The sequence below is a fragment of the Equus asinus genome, chromosome 1 (assembly GCF_041296235.1).
Source record: "Equus asinus isolate D_3611 breed Donkey chromosome 1, EquAss-T2T_v2, whole genome shotgun sequence".
NCBI classification, from domain to species: domain Eukaryota; kingdom Metazoa; phylum Chordata; class Mammalia; order Perissodactyla; family Equidae; genus Equus; species Equus asinus.
The window spans coordinates 192,241,629-192,264,247 of NC_091790.1; the positions used below are offsets into that span (position 1 = coordinate 192,241,629).

Consider the following 22,619-nt stretch of genomic DNA (forward strand, 5'->3'; position numbering starts at 1 on the left):
TGGTCTGGTTAGAGGCTTCAGCTTACAGCACAAAAGTTAAGCTGAGATAGGGTGAATCAAAGCGGGAGTTAAAGTGACATCCCAACCTCAACTGGTCAAATGCTGACCGGGCCACTGGGGTCCAGGAGAAACAGAATTCGTCCCTGGGAGCTCTGCGGCTTAGGAGATAGTAGAATGATGTGTCAAAAAACACACACTAAAATGTTTCCAGCACCAGCAAAGGGCTGACCCTCCCAGTCCCCCAGGCTGGAGCCCAATCTGCGACGGCAGGCACCTCACAGGAGCTGCTCCAGAGCCTCCTGGGGGTAAAGCTGTTCCTTCCACATTGAATGTGCTTTTCTCAAGAAATGCTTTCTAAGGTGCTGCAGGACTACAGGGGCATGTGGAGGTGCACGGCACACCCCGCACAACACGAGCAATTCAAGGGGATGGATGGGACACAAAACGCAGACTCTCCCTCCACACCCTCATCACCTCTCCCTGTGCCCTTCTGTGGACAGACAGGCCCCTGGCAGGCCATCAGCATGGCCTGAAGAGCAGGAGCCGTCTGCTTCTCACTTTGATCCGGGTGACAGTCAACACCCACATCCTTTAGCCCACCAAAAAGAGTGAGTCTCTCCTGGGGCACAGCGGGTGGAGAAAACCCCATTCCAAGTTGTCCTATGAGCAGTCTCAAGACGTGACATCTGGCACTTGAAGGGCACCTTGAACAGGCACCCAATGAAAGGTCAAAAAACATTTGTAGGGTCAACGCAGGGGGACGTTTAGTGTTCTTCTTTTCAAATCCATGATGGAAATGCTGCTTTTTGAGAGCTACCAGGGAAATCTTGTGCAACTGAGGCAATCACAGCAGCTGGACAGAAAACAGATCTATTAGATTTTTATCACGGGCTGAGAGAGTCACTTTGGGATCAGCCCCGTGAGGTACCTTCGCTACCTGGCAAACCCTGCTGCAGAAACGCCCAGAGGACCGAGGGAGGGTGCTGCTGCACACGAACAGTCCTCACCTCCGTGGGCCCCTGACCATACAACAATCCCTCTGGAGCTTCCTGCTCTACTCCTTCCGCTGTGAGCCTCGGACACTACAATTACAAACCACTCTTTTCACGGAGCCCAACCTGCTCCTGTCCCACCGCACATAAGTGATAACCATGCCACCATGGAAAAGAAAAAAGGTGATCAGACATTAACTTCCTCAACAGCGTCATCCTCCCATCCCTCACCTGCCCCCCGCACATGAACCTGCACCCGTCACTGCCTCCTTTCCCACCTGTCTCAGTGGAAGAGGCTCCACTCTTTCTGCCCAAGGACGCCCTGGAGTTTGAATGTCTCCTCTCCTAGGTACTAGCTGTGTGACCTGAAGCGAGTTACTTCATCTCCTTGTATACTGGTTTCCTCATCTGTAAAATGGAGTTAATAATTGTACCTGACAGAGTTGTCAGGATTGAATAAATTCATGCAGTTAATACATGGCAAGTGCCTAGAAGAATGCCTGGCATGTGCTAAGTGCACATTAAATGTCAGTTAGCTATTATAATACCTATTGTTATCATTTATTGCTGTCTCCTCTGAGAACTTGCTCCAGTAACTGTATCTTTCTCTCCATTATCTTCAACCATCTTGTGCTTGTGGTAGATAATCTCCAAAGAAGACCACCATCAATTTATAAGTGTACACTATTCTATCCATCAATAGGTAGCTCCTATTCCCTCCCATACATTGAATCTGGGCTTGGCTTGTGACCTGCTCTGACCAACAGAATGCAGCAGAGGCAACATTCTTCTTCCTTCTTTGGGAAACTTTCAAGCCCAGGATCTTAAGAGAACTAGCAGCCTCTGCTTCATCCCTCTTGGAAGCCTGCTGCCAAATACAAACTCCTAGTACCCTGAGACCACTGTGCTTTGAGGAAGCCCAAGACAGTCACATGGGAAGAGAGAGGGAGGGTATGTGAAAGAGCACCAAGATGCTAGACACATAAGTGAAACCCTCTTGGACTTTCCAGCCCAGTCCCAATGCCAACCACATGTGGCCAAGCAAGTGACCTCAGTCAAGGCTACAGGGAGCAGAAGAATCGCCCATCTGAGCCCTGTCCAAATTCCTGATCCAAGAGAAATAGTATATCATTATTGTTTTAAGCCATTCAATTTTGAGTGATCTGTCATGCAACATAGATACGTGAAACAATGCTCCCCTTGAGCACTAAAAGAATGCTCCATCTGACATCCCATCTGAAAACAAAATATCCCACACAGTTATTCCATCCTACATCTTCCACCAGTTACTGCCTTCTTTGTATCACCATTTCAGTCCTCTATTATAGCACTTAGCACCACTGTTGGACAGTCATTTATGTATAGGAGTATCTCTCCTACTGGACTGAGTTCCTTGAAGGCCACGAGTGACTGCCATATTTCTCCTAGTATCCCAACATCCAGGATGGCGCTCAGCACATGGTAGTGAGTGCTTGAAAAATGTCAGTTGAATAAAGCATGCATGCATGAGTGAATGAGATCTCCACACAACAGGTCTACCTGCAGGCATGCATTCTGTCACTGGAAAACCCAAGACAAAGATGGAAGAAGAAAACGTAGTATCTAGGTAAATAAAATTTCCAGAACCAGACAAAATTCAACACGTGCAGGAAAAAGATAAAGGGAAAGATCAGCGTGGTGGAGTCAGAAGCCACAAGTTGAAATCCACTGAGATTTGGGAGTTGTTTCTGCAGCACAACTAGTTTACCCTGCCTGATAGAACACATATTCTACAGGTATATGTTGTTTTCCCTTATGGGGAGCTGAACCCTGAACTGGAAGAGGGAGAAGAGGAATTGGAAGGCTGTCAATGAGTAAAATCAACATAAATTGTGATGAAAAAAAAAGAAGAGTTTCAGGCCTAAGATTTCTGGAAATTATTTAGAAGGTTAAACTTTAACACCTGCTCCAGGCAAGAACTCAAGGTGTTAATGCACTGTATTTTATGAAGCACTAAAAAGACTCGAGGGGCATATGAAACAATGGAAACAGGACAGCTGGGCGCACTGGTTGGGTTTTGAACAAAGCACTTTAAGGGATCAACTTCCTTCCACCAAAATGTCAAAATTAAAGAGAAATTGATTTTAAATCAGTGGTATACACCAATTTATTAACAAAGAGGATATATTACAACCACACACTTTTGTCAGAAACAAACCAGAGAAAAATAGTATAATCAAAACAAAGTGGAAATATTATCAAAACCACAAGGATATGATCCAGGACATGATAAGAGAGGAAATGCAGTAAGAAAATGTCACTTGGTATTAAGGAAAATATTATCCTCTGTAGTGGAAGATATGGAATATGGGCTCATAATATAAATGTTAACGTTCTGAAATTTTTTGTTTTTAAAATTTTCAATTTTTAATCAGCTAAAATAAAACAAAATGGTACCTCCACACAATACTGTAGCTTTTAAAAGTCTGCCTCCATTTCTCTTAACCAGCATTTGGTGAGCAGCTTCTATGTGCCGGATCTTGGGCGTGCCCTCATAGCCAGGGCGTCTGAGAGAGACAGGGGCCCAGCAGGGGCCATGATGGCCCTGCCTGCAGCTCTCCATCCTCAGAGTTCACTCTACCTGTGAGCGGAGCCTGTGAGTGGGCATTTCAATGGTGGAGTTCATAGAGTCATTCTCTAAGATGGACCCAGAGCAAAGGAAACCCTGGCTGCCGGTGCACCCCCCATGGTTAGGAGGACTCTTACTGGTTGTGTGACCTTGAGTAAGTTAGTGAACCTCTCTCATCCTTACCTTCCTCATCTGTAAAATGGGGATAATAACAGTGCCTACTTCATCAAGTAGCTCAGAGGTTAATCCAGATACACCGGGCCTAGCACAATGTTTGGCACATGACCAGCACTCCGCAATTGTTGGGGATTGTTATTATTCCCAGGTCAGCCCTGAGATTTCCGCAGGAGAGAACCAGAGAAAGGACTGCAAGGAGAGCTGCCATCAAAGGCCGAATGCCAATTCACAATCAAAGAAATGCAACTGTGAAGGAGATATTTTTTACCTATGAGTTTGGCAAAGATAATAAGATTGGTCATAGGCTGCATTATGGAGGGTGGAAGCAAACTGGCCCTGCGATTCATTGCTAGAGAGAATGCAGAGTGCTTCAACCTTTCTAGAGAGCAATTTGGCAACAGACATCAAAATTTAATGTAGGAATACTGCCTAGTCCAGCAACCCCATTTCTGGGAATTTATCCTATGGAAATAATTAGAAAAGTGTATAAAGATAGATGTAAAAAGATGCTTATGGCAGTGTTTTTTATCACAGCAAAAGTTGAAAGCAATATAATTATCCATCAACAGAGAACTGGTTAAATAAAGTATAGAAACTCCACACATCAGATAAGATCGCCATGTGGATCTGTACTTCCAGACAACGTGAAGATTCTCTGATAAAGTGTGAAGCGAAAAGAGCAAGTCAGCAAACAACATGCAGAACATGATACCATTACTTTGCGTAAATGTGCTTCTATGTGTGATAAAAAGCCTGGAAGGAAAAAACAGCAAAATGTCACAATGGCTATCTCTGAGTGGTGGGAGTAGGGCGATTTTCACTTTCTAACATACATGTTTTTATACCAGCTGAATTCACTTAATGTGCAATAAATTTTACATTTTCAAGCCTCCTCGTATCACTCCTCCGCTTAGAACCATCAACTGCTTCCCACCTTAACTAGGGTACCGCCGAAGTCTTTCTGCTGGCTGAAGATGCTGCTCCCCAGCACCCGCCTCCTCTCACACCTGAGCGCCTGTTGCCCCCCTCCCCTCCGCTCTCTGCTTCGGGCAGCCTCGCCTCCTCCCCACCCCCCAACACCAAGTAGCCCACTTTACACGGGCTACTTCATCTGCGGGGAACACTGTCCCCCAAAGCTTGGCTCGCTCCTTTGCCTCCTTTGAATTTTAGACTAAATGTTACTGTTACAGGTTGAACCATGTCCCCCCAAAATTTGTATGTTGAATGTGACCTTATTTGGAAACAGGGTAACAGCAGATGTCATTAGTTAAGATGAGGTCATACTGGAGTGGGCGGACCCCTAATCCAATACGACTGTCCTTACAGAAAGGGGAGATTTGAAGACACACTCGGGACACACAGGGAGAATGCCACGTGAAGACTGGAATCACGCTGCCACGAGCCAGAGGATGACCAGAGGCGAGGGGAGAGGCTGAGGGGAGATCCCGCCCCAGCGCCTTAGGAGGGAGCAGAGCCCCGCTGACCTTGATCTGGGACTTGGAGCCTCCAGAACGACGTGACAATAAACTTCTGTTGTTCAGGCCATCCAGTCTGTGGCGCTTTGTCACGGCAGCCCCAGCAAACGAACAGTCACCTTCTCAATGAGGCTCCCCAACCACCCAGGCTGAACCCTCAGTTCCTCGCTCCCAAACCCTTCGTCTGCTCCATTTCTTCATGGCACGTCTCACCTGGTAACAGACCGCATCGTCAACTCTGTTCCCTGACGTCCCCCAAGAGCCAGCACAGTGCCCAACAGAGCGGGCCCCCAAGAAAGTTTTGCCGAATAAATGAACAAACAACAAAGACAAAATGGATCCAGTCTGCCCTGACGGAGCTCACTGTTGCGAGGAGGGAGCCAGAGAAGAAACAGACACATACAAGATGGTGATAAGTGCCATGGAGAAAACAGAGCAGGGTCAGGAGCAGGAACGACGGAGGAGGCTGTTTTCTTAAAACACGGTTAGAGAAGGCGCCTGATTACAGGAGATTTGAGCAGGGACCTGGAGGAAGGGGCGTAGTAAACCATGCAGATAATATCTGAGATAAGAATGTTCTAGGCAGAGGGAACAGTACGTACAAATTATTGCAAAGAACACATGTCATTTTTCTAATTAAGAAAAAAAATGAGGAAAGCTATTGTAATCCTGAAAATGCATAAAAAATATTTAAAAACCCAATTCCAAGGGCTAGGAACAAGAACCTGACTTTTTAATATTCCTAAGACTATTCAGTCTCTATTCAGGCCCAGGCAAAAATTCCAACCTCTTCCTAGAGCCCCCTTCCCCCACCGTCCCCCAGCCCATCCTCCATCAAACAGCTACTCAGGAGAAAAACACTCAACAATGCAAGGATGGTGAGGTGGGGTGGAGCGGGGTGAGAGGTGAGGCAGTGTGGGGTGGGGTGAGAGATGAGGTAAGAGTTAAACGTTGAGGTGAGAAGCGAGGTGTGAGATGAGAGGTAAAGGGTGAGGTGAGAAGTGAGCTGTGAGGGGAGGGGCAAGGTGAGAGGTAAAAGTTGAGGTGAGAAGTGAGGTGAGAGGTGAAGGCTGAGGTGAGAAGTGAGGTGAGAGGTAAAAGGTGAGGTGAGAAGTGAGGTATGAGGTGAAGGGTGAGGTGAGAAGTGAGGTGTGAGGGGAGAGGTGAGAGGTAAAGGTTGAAGTGAGGTGAGAGTTAAAGTTTGAGATGAGAGGTAAAGGCTGAGGTGAGAAGTGAGGTGAGATGTGAGAGGTAAAGGGTAAGGTGTGAGAGGAAGGGTGAGGTGAGCAGTAAAGCTGAGGTGAGAAGCGAGGTGTGAGGAGAGGGGTGAGGTGAGAGATAAATGGTGAGGTGTGAGGGGAGGGGTGAGGTGAGAGGTGAAGGTTGAGGTGAGAGGTAAAGGGTGAGGTGAGAAGCGAGGTGTGAGGGGAGGGGTGAGGTGAGAGGTAAAGTGCAAAGTGAGGTGAAGCAGTCCTGAGGCAGAGAGGCCTGGAGAGCCTTGCTGGTGCCACAGAGGCAAATGCAGGTAGTGTGACCAGCTGCCAACTTGCCTGAGTCAAGATCTGACCCCTGGTGGTCTCCAGAAGCCCTCCCAGCCCAGCCTGCCACCTGCCTCAGCATGCCTGTTCCCACAGCCAGCACCTGTCGTGCACTCCTGCCCTGTGCCCAGGCCACTGTGGCTCCCAGCTCTGACAAACCATTCACTCCAGCTGCACAACCAGCTAGTTCCAACTCAGCCCCACTTCAGGTTTTTTTATAATTGTGGTTAAAAAAAAAAAAAAAACCCACATCAGGGCCGGCCCCAAGGCAGAGGGTTAAGTTCGGCTTCAGCATGGGTCCAGATCCCAGGCGCAGCTCTACGCCATTTGTCAGCCATGCTGTGGCAGCGACCCACATACAAAGTAGAGGAAGATGGGCACAGACATTAGCTCAGGGCTAATCTTCCTCAGCAAACAAACAAACAAAACCCAGATAACATAAAATTTACCATAGTAACCATTTCTAAGTTTACAGCTAAGTAGTGTTATGTATACTCACAGTGTTGTGCAACCAGTCTCCAGAACTCTTCATCCTGAAAAACTGAGACTCTGCAGCATTAAACACTAGCCCCCACTCCCTCCTCCCCTCAGCCCCTGGCAAGCACCATTCCACTTCCTGTCTCCATGACTCTGACAACTCTAGGTGCCTCATACAAGTAGAATCCTATAGTATCTGTCTTTCTGTGTCTGGCTTATTTCACTTAGCATAATGTCAAGGTCCATCCATGTTGTAGCATGTGTCAGAACTTCCCTTTTAGGAAGGAATAACAATTCCACCGTATGGATACACCGCATTTCGCTCACCCACTCATCTGCGGATGGACACTTGGGCTGCTTCAACCATCTCCAGGTGCTGCTGTATCCCCGGGAGTCACTGCCCTGACTCCTGCTGAGGCCAGTGCAGGGAAACCGAGGACCAGACAAAAGGCTTCCAAACATGCTCGGGCCCTGAGGGCAAATACGGAGCAGGAGCAGTTCTCTGAGTTGCACATCCAGCCCGGCCCCAGCTCAGCTCTGAACCGGCTACTGCTCCTTCCCTCAGTTTTCCCAATCAACTCAAAATCTGCGCTGGATTTTTACCAGTTAAAGACTCCCTACTAATTAGGTAACAACCAAAAGTCTTTAAAATGCACACACCTCACTGAGACACCGCCTAGGCCAGAGCTTCTCAAACATTAGTGTGTATACAAATCCCCAGGTGATGCTCTGAAAGGGTAGAGTCAGGAGATCCAGGGTGGGACCTGAGATTCTGCCTCTCTAACGAGTTCCCAGGTGGTCTTGATGCTGCTGATCCTCAGCCCACACCTGTAGCGGAAAAGGCCTAGCGACTTCCCACCAGTTCACACCTGTCTCCCAGGCTTGGCCCAAGTTCCCCTAGAACCTGGCTTCAGAAGGTGGTTTGTTTTGTATGTTTGAGCCCCCCCCCCCCCCCCACTTTGAAAGCTCCCTAGCAGAATTCATCCAGTGTTTTAAAGCAGCCCTTCAGGCTTTCTGGCTCCAAAGTTAATCCTAGCACCCAAAACGATCGCGATGAAGGGTTCCTTCCACAGGCCCAGGCAAGAGAAGAAAGAAAGAAGCAAGGAGAGTTTCCAAATGACTCTGCGGGGCTGTGAATTCCCTGCCAATCACCAGGAGCAAGGAGCCTTCAAAGCCCCTGACCTCCCACCAAGAGACACCGATGGCCAACCCAGGACCGCTGTCACCTGCTCGTCTTCCACCCAGGCTCTGGGCCCCCACGGCGGCTGGAGGAGCAAGCAGAGAGCGCCCACGTGGCCTGCTCCCGAGACCAGCCTTCCAACTTCAACAGGGCCCTTGCCCCTGCCTGCAATTCATTCATCCACCTCTCCTCAATTTTGTCTGGAAACCAGCTGTATTTTCCGAAGCTCCCCATTCCCCCCAGGCTTGCCCTCTTCTCAGAAGATCGTCTCACCCCCACCCCCAGGACCAGTCACCTGCTCCTACACGTCTGTCTCCAGATCCAACCTCCGATTTCCCCTTCTGTTTTCCTCCTCTCTAAAATGAATCCCTCCACTCCTGCCTGGATCCCATCTCTTCCGGACCCCTGAGGGACTTCACTGCTACCCTGTCTGCCTCCCTTTCCAGGAACATCTCTCTCCTCCAGCCCCACCCCGGATTGGCTTCTCCCTCTACACTGCCTCACCTGCACAGGTGACCCCTACCTAAGCACACCTCTTTGCCCTCCCCTAACTTCCTGCCTTATTCACTCCTTGAACAAACACAGCACCCCCCAAAGCAGAAGCTGGCCCTCTGTCAGCTGCAGGTTTGTCACCACAAAGCACACCTTGGAGGTGAAGAACAGCCTCTCTGCTGCGGACCCTCGATCTAAGAGGTTAGAACTCAGTCTTCAAGTCACATCTCTTCCCTCCTCTTGTTGGACCCTTTCGGCACCAACATTTTGCATCTTCTGCACCCAGTGTGCCCACTGCCTCAAGAGCCCCTACATCCTCGATCCCCACTCCCACCCACCTCAAAACCTTAGCACCTGAGAGCACAGGCTGTGGCTCGGACTGGGAGTACCATGAAAACCATGGGGAGCCACTGCAGGTGGTAAAACAAGAAGGAAGTGGCATGACCAGATTTGTTTCTAAAAGGACCCTCCAGCTAAAGGTGGAGGATGAACTGGATGGAGCAGAGTAGAAGCAGAGGCCATGTCAGTAACTCAGAGAAAAGAGGATGGGAGCCTGAACAAGGACGGGGGCAGTGGTGACGGTAGAGAACAGTGGACAGGACAGAGGTATTTCCTCCCCTATCCTGCGTAGTCGCCCGGTCACTTCCCTTCATTCACTGCGGAGTCTGTGCCCAGCTCACAGTCCTCTCTACTGCACTCCTGGCAAGTTCAACATCCACAGATTATTCACGCAAAAGCCCTCATCCACATTCCACTTCAACAACTGACTCCCATGGCTATACCTCACCCTGGGTCATTAACAAAGACCAAAACCGGAGTTGATCCACTTCTGAAACCTTAAATGCCAACAGCACCAACCCCAATCCCTCCAGCCCTCTCCCCACCTCACTGCTCACACACCTGCTCTAGGGTCTCATCTGGACCCCCTTTCTCAGTCCTTCACTAACTGCACCTTCCTCATCCAGCCTAGATTCCAAACGGCATCATCCAGACCACGTCCTGCCAGATCCCTCAGGTCTCCCTGGCTCTTCACATACCTGCTCTACAATTCCCAACCCTGACTCCAGCCAATCACTCATGTTTCCCTGGCCACACTTGGAATGTCAGATGCTACAGGACAAAAATCACATCACATGTGTGCTGGCATCACTACGAATTTCTTCCATCACCTTAGACTTCGCTCCCAACCTTGTACCAGTCCCCTCTGATTCCTTCTCCCAATATTATTTCTCCCCAACTCTCCTTATGAGCCTGCCTATCCACATGAACTTGCTCACTTTTGGTGAATTATCCTCCAGTTACTTCTACTCTTTAATTTTCAACCACTATATCTCTACTGATTCATGATCAAGTCTATAACATGCTTTGAAACCTCCATCAACCCCATGCCACCATTAGCTTACAGGGGTAACTAAAAGCTCACCGTGCAGAAGAATCACTTGAGGAGGTTCCTGAACAGTCAAAACTACAAAACCTCAGGCACCACCTATTTCAGTAGGTCTAGCTTGACCAGGAGTCTGGGTTTTCACCAAGAACCCAGATGATTCTGATCAGGTGGCCCTCACACCATCCTTTGAGAAACAGTTTGGTGTAGTAGCACTGGACATGATGGGTCACTCACCTATATAAAAACTCTCTCCTCCTCTGGCTTTCACGACACTATTTTGCCATGAAGTCAGTTTCCTTTGTGGGTTCCTCTTTGTCCTCCCCAGTCCTTAATGTTAGTTTCCTAGGCCTCTGCCCTTGGCCTTCTCCTCCCACTCTACATGCTCCCCCTCGGTAGAGTCTTCCAGGCCCATGACTTCAACCACCATCAAACACATCCATTTAACAAACTTTTTTTTTAAGTGCTGGATCTGGGATGGATGAATGACTGAATGTTCTGGTAATATTCAACACACTTAACAGCAGGTGGGGCATGAGCACTGACCAATGGGAAGGCGTGCTGTTCTAAACCAGAGTCCTGAGGTTCCTGCTATGCTGCACATTAACCCTTGAGTTGCTGGAGGTTGGGGAGTTTCCTGGTAGAAGAGCCCTGAGGGAGGGCATGGAGGCCCAAGGCATTTGGGGGGTGGGCGATGCTCAGCATAACAGCTATTTGGGAGCTGGTATGGTAGTATTTCAGCATTTTAACAACCAGCCAAATGTCCGTAATGAATGAATAGGTTATGAATCGGGGCAGGTCTAGAGAACCATTCTGTTCTGAAGTTGCCTGGTCAAATAGAACAGGGCTCTTGCAAACTATTCACATAGATTCAGTCCCAAAAGCAGGTGTATCTCAAGGTCTCTGAAGATCTAGATTGGCTCCAGAGTAGTCTGGGCTGACTCAGGCCCCAGTGATCCAACACCACCTACTCACAGAAGGTTGGAACAGGAGGCATTACCATAGCCCAGTGCTTCTTAAACTTCAAGGGTGTGCGCGAGATCATCTGAGGATCTTGTGCAAATGCAGATCCTGATTCAGAAGGTTTAGGGTGGGACCTGAGATTCTGCATTCCCAACAAGCTATCAGATGGTGAGGATGCTGCAGGTCTGCGGACCACACTTTCAGTAGCAAGGTTAGCTTTTCACTAATGAGGAAAAGCAGTGCCTGAAGCTATAAGCCATAGCCCGGCATGCCTAAAGCATTATCAACAAAGACGGAAAAAAGGAAGACACAAAGAGAAAGAATAAGAGAGAGCAAAGTGAGCAATTTTGAATGCAATGGTAGGAGTGAAGTGCCTTCAGCAGGTCACTGGCTCGAACATCTACAGGACAGTGAGTTAGTGACACTCACATATATTCAATAGAAACAGAACAGCTGCTGTCCATAACAAGTGCATTCCAAGGTATCCAACATGCGGACTTTAAATATAAGAGCTGAAAGGGAGCCGAGAGATAATCTCACTGACCCCTTCTTACGCTGATGAAGAAGCCCAGGACAAGGTAATGTGTCCGCAGGCACAAAGCAAGGTACCAGCAGCAAAGAGCACACTCAGGTTTGCTAACTCGCAGTTCAATGTGCTTTCCAACAAACCATGCTGCCTAAGCACATGAAAGAAATCGTGTCACTGTGAGCCGCTGCAAGCCGCAGATGAAAGGTGGGTGGTCACAACTTGGAAACAAATTAGATCGGTTAGAACAGTATCTTCCTATCTGGGAAAATCAACCTAGTGTAATTATAATTACAGTAATTAGCTGCCTCTAGCACCCAGGGCACTGATAGAAAACCTGTGGCTCCCAGGTCCCTGGTGACTTTTAACAACTCCCTGGGCGGGTTCTGTTTGCAGGATTAAGCGAGGCATTTCCTGACAAAGGCTGCAGCAGCTGCTCCTAAGTGGCCAGGAGTGAGAATCTAAAATGAAATCCTCTAAGCCCTTCGACTCGAAACCCAAAGAAAACCAAGCAAACTAGCTATAACAAAAGGCAGTTTCAATGGCACGATTTTAAATCAATTGTTCTAACAGTGAAAAGACAATTGCAAGATAGTAAGTAGTATATTCCCAAAATGCTATTAATTTTCAGTTACTGGGTTTATAGTATCTGGATCGGTGGTTCCACAGTTTAAAGTACCTAAAAATCAGCTGTGAACTTATTTAAAATGAAGATTCCCAGGCGCCAGGACCAAAGATTCTAATGTAGGTCAAGGGTGAGCCCCACAAATCTAAATTCTTAACAAGCGCCCCTAGATCCCGGAGCGATGTTGACACAGGAGGCCTAGGGATCACACATTTGAAATATTTATCTAAGTCTTTGTTTATAGGATACTAAACCACTCAAAAAGTATAACAAATATTCACCTCAAAATGGCTTATAATAAAATAGCACATTAACATAAAAATGTAACATGCCATAAGCATAAAAGCAATGAAAAAATACAAAAAGAAAAACAAAATGGCAGATTTTGCTAATCAAAACAATCAAAACCTCAGAATTTCAAAATTATATAAAATTTTTTAAAAATCCACTGGAAGGGTGAAAATGCAACAAATAGAAAAAAATCGTTGCTAACCTTAAAATATAAAGAAAAATTTAAATATATATATACCACAACAGATAAATGAGCAAAAACAGAGAAAATTCACAGAATACAAATACAAAATAAACAACATTCAACTCAAAAGTAATAAAAAATTAAAGCAATGTATTACAAATTTATTTAACAGAGTTTTAAAAATACTATTCCATGCTAGTGATAATGAAGTGAAACAGGCAACTGCATAAACTGCTGGGGGTTATTTGAGCATTACAGCTTTATATAAAACGTTGATTCATTCAACAACCGCTTGCTGGGCACCTCTTAGGCACCCAGCACACTGAACAAAACATGCAAAGATCCAGCCTAGTGGGCCTTAGATTTAAATTACATTCTAATTTCCCTTCTAGAAATGTATACTAAAAACACACACACACACACACACACACAAAGAAATACAAAGCCTTAGCTACATAGTTATTCATCACAGCATTATTTACAAGAGCCAAAAAAGCTGGAAATAATAAAAGAATAATTAAGTAAATTATTAGGATGGAAAATTGTGTTTTCAAACAATATTTAATCAATAGGAAAATGCTTAACGTAAATACTGAGTGAAAAAAAGTAGTAAATACAATTGTACATATAATTCAATTTTCATTTTTGTAATGTTAACAAAGAAAAGACCAAACTACAGTGTTATCCGTGGGTTGTGGGATTACGGGTACCTGTTTTCCACCTTCCAGTAATTTCTAAATTCTATGCAAAGTTATCACTTTCATAATAAGCATTATTTTAAGAAAGACTTATCTCTGAATAAGATGCAGAAATGGGGCACAATTCTTTCTTTTTATATTGTGGATGTCGGATCTCCTAAAGGCACTACATTCGAAAGCCAAGTCACAGTATTACAAGTTGTTTCCACAACAGCAAACAGTCAAGCCTAAACTTATAAATGTTTAAACAAACAAGCACAAAAGGGCACATTCAAAATGATGAATGAAACAGAAATAGACAAGAAGTCAATAAAACACAGAAATTTAAAGACAGACTGAAATCAGGGGACCAACTGGAAGGTGGACTCCATTTAACAAAAGTTAACAAGAAAGAGAAACCTGCTGCAGGAGATCGTTTTCAGACTGCCACAGCAGGGACTGCTGCCTCACCCAGGGAATCCAAAACAGGATTAAGACATGCCGTTTTCTGACTAACACCGCCTACTCTTTAGAAAGAATCCCTCCACGGCAGGGTTCAGCACAGTTCCCCCCTCCCACTCAGATGGTGAAAATACAACACTCAGGACTGGGAAGCAGAGGGTCCTAGTGGCACAGAGAGGAAACGTGGACTGAACAACTGAAATGCAACCTCTTCCCAGGATCAACCAGCACTCCCCATGCCCAGGTATCCTACATCAGGAAGCCACCCTCCGTCAGTATCACCCCTCACAGCCTTCAAGAAGTGGACCAGGGGCCACCGCTAAGAGGTCTTCCCTGAGGAGCCCTTTCACTCACTGCCTTTCTTGCCCGGGAATGGTCTGTGCTGGAGTCTGCACTTGCTTATGCACTGCTTTGTGTTTCCAACTGGATCCTTGAGGACAGGAGCCAGGTCCTCCACTTCTTCCGTTCCTATTCTATTACTCAGCCTAGACGCAGCTGTATGAACCAGAGGAGCCCAATATACACATCAGTGAAAGGATGAAGACTCTGCTTCCACGATGCCAGCTCTAGAGCAGAAAATAACTAATTTCATGTCTCCAGGTTGAATATTTGTACTGGAGGTTGAGAGGAAGCAGGAACGGACTTTCCAAAGAAGAGAAAGTTATGGAGGGACAGTACAAACAGCTCCACTATTGATTTTAAATTTATCAAAAGAATTACTTACATTATCTACGTCACCTGCAGTATATTCAGATGGCCACAGTCACATGGGGAAGCTGTACAGAGTACACAGATGTACTCTATGCATAAACGCATAGAGTTAGGAGTCCAACCAACCTACACTCCTGAAGCCTTAGTCTCCTTATCTGTAAAATGGGAATAACGATGCCTAACTCCTAACGTCATTGGATCGTGGATATAAACCGCAGCACCTGGCACACAGGGGGCACTCAGTAAATGAAATGATTAGCACACCCTGTCCATCAGCAGATGAAGCCATCAGTATCAGATGGGCTTTCCTTGTTGACTGAAGTCCAGAGCGCTCCTCGTGACTCTCTCTCCTTACAGAAAAAAGCCCAGAATCTCCTCTCCTCTGGATACACAGGCTGGAACACGCAGAGAGCAGGACTGAGACCTGAAGTGCTCGGTCAGGCAAAGTTGTCTGCACTCTCTGTGTACTGCCTGAAAGAGACCCATTCGGTCGCCCTCAGCTCTGGTGTGGCTCCCTCAGGTAGGGTGCCACCCGGCTCCGGGAAATCTCCGTTGGAGGCCTCAGGTGTGTCTAAATCTATGGGTCAGGGCAGTAGGGAGAATAAAAAAGTGATGACTCCACACCAACTAGCCTGTGACCTTGGGCAAGTCATTTCTCTGTGTCACTTTCTTCTTTCGTAAGAGGAGTAGTTCCCTCCTATGATCCCTGAAGTCCCTTCTTGAGCATGTATTGTACCAACCCCTACATGGCACTGGTTATAATTCCAACAGCGAAGTCCAAGGGACACCTTCAAACGTGTTCCATTTCCTTCCAAAGCCACTTAGCAGTCCTTTGGCCCTGCTCCCATGAGAAAGGAAGATCTGGAGGAGCTCCCCTGGCTTTCTGTTTTTGTTCTGTGTGCAGCCGCTCTCCACCCAGAGCTGCTTGTTCTACCTTTCCTTTTCTGCCCCCAAAGTGGTCAAGTGTGAGCACCGGCGCAATCATTGGCTTGCAGCGTGTCAGCTCAGAGATGGTTTCCAGACCATCCTGTGTGTATGCTCAGGGTGGACAAATAAACATTTCAGAGAAGCAACATGAATTAAATCATTTCCTCAACAACAAAACCCGCCCACATGCTTCTTCATAAATCATGCCTCTTAATTCCATGCTGTCGAACAGTCAGTAAACTGCATCTATTTTGAAAACAGCCCTTACTCCTTTCATGCCCTGACACTTAAGAATCACAATATTTTCACACTCGATTGTACTAATGCCTCTGCAGAAGTAATAGCAATAGCTATTTCCCTGGAAAGATCCATGGCCAGCGCGCTTTCCAAGAGATACTCTTTCAGTGTTCTTTGTGTCCTGGTGCACCGGGGTACACGGACAGCCTGCCCGCATCTGGGGGACGCAGGGCCACTCAGAGTAATGCAATCCCGTTTCAAAGCACACACACCGAATGTACGCCTTCGTCCCGACAATAAAGTATTCCCAAACATTTGATAGACCACACTCCTACAGCCATGCACAAATACAATCCCAGCGCCTGCATTCTGCAGGGAAAATAAAGGTACATTCGGAGACGAAGCCACCAAGACCCGCCTCGGGCTCGGTGGATAACAGGAGGATAGCTTTGCAGACCTCAAGCAAGATTGTCCAGAACCCGCTGGCTTTTTCGCCTCCTTTCCTCCGTGCCTTTATTTGCTGGGCCCAAGAAGAATGGAAAAGCATCTCAAGGAAGGCAGGCGAGGGAGCGGAGGAGAATAAAAGAGGATGGGCGGGGAAAGCAGGCTTGTGAAAAATAACAGCAATAAAGGCAGGCAGGGTCGCGGCCGGAGGTCCCCGCGGGGCTTACCTGGCGCGCACGAGGCCGGCCGGGCCAGCAGCAGCAGCCAGAGGCCGGGCAGCAGCAGCCCCGGGCGGCGGCGGCGGGCGCGGCGGGCGGAAGGCCCGCGGCCGCTCGGCCCCGGGACCAGCGCGACCCCGGCGCGGGGCTTCCCCTCCATGGCCGCGCCTCGGCGGCGGCGCCCCGGCCCGGCTCCGGCTCGGTGCTCTCGGCCCGGGAGGGGCGGCCGCTGCGGCTGCGGGGGACCGGGCGCCGCGCACCGGCGCGGAGGGCGGCCGGCGAGGCGGGGGCGGGCCGGGGGCCGGAACCGCGGACAGGGGCCGCCAGCCGCACGCCGGCCTCGCCGCTCCGCCCCCTCCGGAGCCTCGCGCCGCTGCCCGGCAACGCGCGGGCCCGGGCGCGGGGAGGCGAGCACCACCTCCCGGCCGGCCGGGCGCCTGCCTGCGGGGCGGCCGGGCGGCGGCGCGGGACTCCGGGCGCCGGGTGCGCGGCGCGGGGCCGGGCCGGCGCTCCCCAGGACCCGCCTCCCGGGAGGGGGCGCCGGGGGGACGCGGGAGGCCTGGGCCCGGCCGGCGGCCCGCGCTGCCCCGACCCGCAGCCGACGCCGGGGCCCGGCGCCCTGGGACGCGCGCGTTCGCCCCCGGGGGCGCCCGGGGAGGGAGGCCCGCGAGGAGGGGTCCGAGCCGGAAAGCCTGGCCAGGCCCGGGCGGCGGGCCCTCGCTCCGGCTCCGCTCCGCTGCCTTCTGCGCGGGGCAGCAGGTGTGGGCGGGGCGCCTGCGTGTGTGACAGCCTCCGGGGCTGCCGAGGGGACAAAGCGGAGGAAAGGTCGGGCTCCCTCCCAAGGAGGCCGGCGTGCAGCAAGGGGGCGAGGAAAGCCGCGCAGGGCTCTAGCCAGCCTTCCTCCCTTCCTGAGCTTCTGCCTCCTGCCCGGGTCCCTGGGAAACGCGGGTCAGGCCGCGCTGGGCCTGGGAGGCCCGCCACCCCCGCACGTAGTAGGCCTTCAGGAGGCGCCTGCTGAACCGAACGGAAGCGGAGCGGAGTGAAGCACGTCCACGCCCTTTCAGGGAAAGCTGTGCTCTTGTGGGGTGCAGAGAAGGTCAGAGAATTAGCCTTTAGGGATTAGAGTTCCCGGGGGAAATGAGGAAGGCGAAGAAGGGAGCTAACGTTTGTCGAGGACCTGCTGTGTGCCCGGCAGCGAACTCTGAAGACGCCTGGTGGTTTAAAGGGCTTGGAATGTGAAATTGGCGATTTTGGATCTTTGCATCCCGTAGGAGTGTTTGCACCAGACAGGATACAAAAGGTGTGAGGTGGGGACGCTATCTTATTGCCCGGGAAATTATAGTGGACAGTGGAAAATGTGAATCGTCTACACTGACAAAGGGACCCACGTTGCTCTCCAGTCGGGTTCCCCTGCCAGGCCCTGCCTTGCGGCTCCAACCCATCCAGGCGTCTTGCCCTGCTCCAGGTCAGATTACTGGAGAATCGGTAATAGCTCTTCCTCAGAACAGGGCTGAGACACCCTTCTGTAAGTACCCGCCTGTTAGTTTCAAGGGAGATAATTGAGAATAAAGGTTCAAGATAGCTTTTGTTGACGTCCCTAATTTGTTTTGTATATTATTATGCCTCTTCATCAGAAACCATCCCTGTTCTTAGCAACTGATCTTCTCTGCCCCCCAACAGAAGGCTTTGCATGCCTCACCTCCAGTTTGTTAAATCCGGGTGAGTACCTATGTGGAGACACTGCCTGTACCGGCGTGTCTAGTCCCCAAATACCAGGGCCTTAGATCTGGGACTTCGTCTTCACACTTTTCTTCATTCTCTGAACTCATGGTGTAAATGCTTCATTTGACCACAAACCACAGGCTTGCAGGGATTCTTAAATTGTCTTGCCCTGTTATATTATTTTATCTTTTATAAATTTATGCCTTACGTCTCCAGTCAAATTAATATGAAGTTAGAAGACCATGCCGTCCTGCTTAGGATTCCTGTAGCACCAATAAACCCTCCTTATACGTCTGTTGATTTGGACTAGAACCTCCGCTTGCCCAGTGAAGAGGTTCTGCCTTTCAGAATTGGCCCCAGCCTCCAGTAAACTCCTACTACACTAGAACCCCGAGTGTCAGAGAAAGGATGCTCCCTTTCAATTCTCAGCCAATTTAAGGAAAATGAAGTGTTTGCCCATCCATTAAGAAGGGACTGACATCAGTTGGAAATAAAAATCGCAACCTCAAGGTAATACAAATGACCCAAGGTCACCAACTCTCTAAGGAAAGCGAGATCCCTAGGGCCCCATAGTCTCCGAGCTCTGAAGTCGTATACGTATAAACACGCACCTGCACGCATTTGTGTCTGAGAAGAGACGGGATTAAGACAAGGCCTTGGGGCATTCGTACCAAATTATGCAACAAATAAAGCGAGGGGACACTTCCGAGCACCTGCCGTGACCTGTTAGTGCTGTGGGGGGATAGGAAAGAAGATTAAAGAAGCGATTTTAGAGATCATCTCATCTAATTCTCATTTTATAGATAAACAAGCCAGAGAGGTTTGTTTATTTACCTAGGGCTCAGACCCAACTAGAATTCTCATCCATTTTCTAGTTAAGCCACACAACCTCTGAGGGAGGGGAGAATTAGCCTGGTCATCAAAAGGCTTACAGTCTGGTTTGGGAAGGAGGAGAGGTAGGATCAGTCCCCCCTTAGACCTACACAAAATGGGCCCCAGCTTTGGATGGCCGCACTCTGGGCCTCCTCCAGTTGCTCCTCTCCCCTGTGGGACAAGGAGGCCAAGAGGCCAGGGAACACGCCACCAGGAGCCTGCTTTCCCCCATGGTTGTGTAGCCAGGACTCCAGAATTCCTTGCCCCCTCACCCCAGGCTCACTTCCAGGGCCTGAGTGGCCTCTTCCTCCCAAAGGGTGAGCCACCAGATAGAGTGTCCGGTTCCAAGGGGTGGCCAAGGGTAGTTGTGTGCAGGGGAGTAGTAGAACTTGGACATGCAGGTGGGTGAGAGGAGCACATGAAGCCTAAAGGAGGGAAGCAAACGACCAGGGTGGGAAGAGAAGGCAGAACAAGCTCCATCTCCATGTGGCAACTTCACTGCCATATTCCTGCTCAGAACTCCAAGCAGTCTGAGAATGCTGCTTTTGGGAATGCAACTATGAAGTTGTTATGAAGGTATATTTGTCAAGGGAGAAGGATAGACATATCTTATTTAATAGTTTGCTTGCTTAGCATGTAATTTTCTGATGTTGCATTGTAGGGTATGTGAGCCTGCATTTGTATTTTTGACCTGGGCCCCTCAATTCTTACCGTTGGGCCTGGATAGGAATTGGGAGGAAAGACTGACACACTGAATAGTGAGAGGATGACTGAAGCTGCTAGGGGGTAGTACTGAGAACCCCGGACCAGGACTCAGAACAGCTGAGTCCTGAGCTCTGGTGTGTCACAGAAAAGTTTGTCATCCTGGGTCAAAGCCTTATCCAGACTCTCAAACCTCAGTTGTTCTTATCTGATGATGGGCTTGATTATGCCTACCTTGCTTAGCTGTGGGTTGTTATAAGGATCATACAAAATAAGATAAATGTCCATAAAGTTCATTCATTAAATTCAGTGAATATTTCTGGGGCTCTTACTATATGCCGGGCACTGCAGTGGGCCCTTGAGATACAACAGCAAACAAAACAAGAGCTTCTGTCTCAGTGAGCTTGCATTCTAGTGAGAGGAGAAGGGCAATCAGCAAAGAAATGAGTATTCAGCTGATGACAGCTATGTGGAGAGTAACAGAGACGAGGCGGGGTGTGGGGCGGGACAGTGCTACTGTGTCAAATAGAGTGGTCAGGGTGATCACTCGAATAAGGTGACGCTGAGCCCAGGGCATATTTGAGGAAGGGGTTCCAGGCAGAGGTAGCAACTGTGCAAAGTGGAGAAGAAGCTAGAACAGAGTAAAAATTGAGAAAGTATTTCCTGAGCCCCTACGAGTAAGTGCCCACAGAGCAATGTGCTCAGTGATGAGCAGGATTAACTCGCCACAGTTTTTTCAAAGAGTTTACAATCTTAAGGAAAAATAAGTTTAAAAAAATAACTATGTTGCAAAGCAGAACCTAATAAATGTTCAAAGGAAGTGACAATGTGTTCAAAGAAGGGAGAAATCATATTTGATAGGAGAGATCAAGGAAAGTTTCACTGTGGAGTTGCACATGAGTGGGCCTTGTGGGGTCCCTAAAGGATGAGGAGGGGGGCCGGCCCCATGGCCAAGTGGTTAAGTTCGTGCGCTCCACTTCAGTGGCCTGGGGTTTCACTGGTTGGGATCCTGGGTGCAGACACGGCACCGCTTATCAGGCCACGCTGAGGTGGCGTCCCACATGACACAACTAGAAGGACCCACAACTAAAAATATACAACTATGTACTGGGGGGATTTGGGGACAAAAAGTAGGAAAAAAAAAAAAAAGATTGGCAACAGTTGTTAGCTCAGGTGCCAGTCTAAAGGATGAGGAGGATTTGGACAGCTAAACGGGACAGGACAGGTCTTCCAGATGGAGGAGAGGTGGTATGAACAGGGGCATCAAGGCAGGAAAGCAGGGGATTTATCTAGCTAGGGTACTGAGTCAGTGGGAGCAGTGGTTCACAACTCTGGCTGCATATTAGAATCATCTGGACTCCAAAAAACAAAACAAAAAGACACCCCCAGGCCATACCTCAGACCACTTAAGTTAAATCTCTGCAGCCAAGGCTTGGGCAAGCATGTCTTTGAAAGGCTCCCTAGGCGTCTGATGTGCAGTGAGGAGTAAAAACCCATTGAAAAATAGTATGAAGTTTCCTCAAAAAATTAAAAATAGAACTACCACATGATCCAGTAATCCCATTTCTGGGTATTTATCCAAAGGAAATCATTATTGTGATGAGATATCTGCCTTCCTGTGCTCGTTGCAGCATTATTCACAATGGCCAAGACATGGAAACAACTTATGTGTCCATCAGGGGGTGAATGGATAAAGAAAATGTAGTGTATAGAGAGAATATTGTTTAACCACAAAAAAGAAGGAAATCCTGTAATTGGAAACATTTAGCTCTTGTGTTTTAGCCCTTATGGATAGACCTTAATGGCGTTATGCTAAGAAAAATAACGTCAGACAGAAAAAGACAAATACTGTACGATCTCCACTCATTTGTGGAATCTAAAAACATCGAGTTCATAGAAACAGAGAGTAGACTGGTGGTTACCAGGGGCTGGGGCGGCAGTCGGGGGAGGCGGGTGGAATGGGGAGATATTGGTCACAGGGTACAAACTTCCAGTTATAAGATGAATAAGTTCTGGGGATCTAACATACAGCATGGTGACTGCAGTTAACAATACTGTATTGTGTACTTGAAAGTTGCTATGAGAGTAGAGCTTTAAGTTCTCACCACCGTAACAACAACAAAATGGTCATTACAGGAGGCACAAACTAACCTTATTGTGGTAAACATTTTACAATGTATCAAATCACTACATTGTGTACCTTAAACTTGCACAATGTTATATGTCAGTCGTACCTCAGTAAAGCTGGGGGGGAAAAATAGGAGTAAGAACCAGTGAGCTAGAAGTTTAAGAGTCAACCTTTCTACTAAAAATGATAAAACAGATACTTAAAGAGGTAGAGAAGAGAGAAAGGGCAGCTTGGGTAGAACAAAGACTCAAATATCTGGCTAAAGGGTGTAGACAATTTTGTAGGCAATGGTGTCATTAATGACTTTTTTTGAGGTATTATTAGAACTAAGCACAAGAAGGATTACTGTATTAACAATGTATAAGATGATTTGGAGAGAGAAAAGTCTGCCAGTGGAGAGACCAATTAGGACAAGATCTTAACTGTGTGCAAGAAGTATCAAGGATCAGAACATTTTTCACCATAAATAGAACTTTTGAAAAATTGATTATATCTATTTGTGCCAGAGTGTGGAGAAATAGGCACTCTTAGGTTCTACTGGTGGAGGTGTAAATTGGTATGGCCATTTTGGAAGACAATTTGGCCTTATCTATCAAAATTTAAAAT

General features: G+C 48.2%; 1 protein-coding gene across 1 annotated transcript in view; it reads right to left on the reverse strand.

The window, feature by feature from the left end:
- KIAA1549 (KIAA1549 ortholog) overlaps nucleotides 1-18,417 on the reverse strand; it is a 122,765-nt gene extending 104,348 nt beyond the window's left edge. Inside the window, exons 1-2 of the mRNA XM_070517287.1 lie at nucleotides 18,339-18,417; nucleotides 16,598-17,386 (exon numbers count right to left, since the gene is read on the reverse strand). Coding sequence (XP_070373388.1) covers nucleotides 16,598-17,386; nucleotides 18,339-18,417 — 868 coding nt within the window. The remainder of the gene's footprint in view (nucleotides 1-16,597; nucleotides 17,387-18,338) is intronic.
- Nucleotides 18,418-22,619: the final 4,202 nt, after the last annotated feature.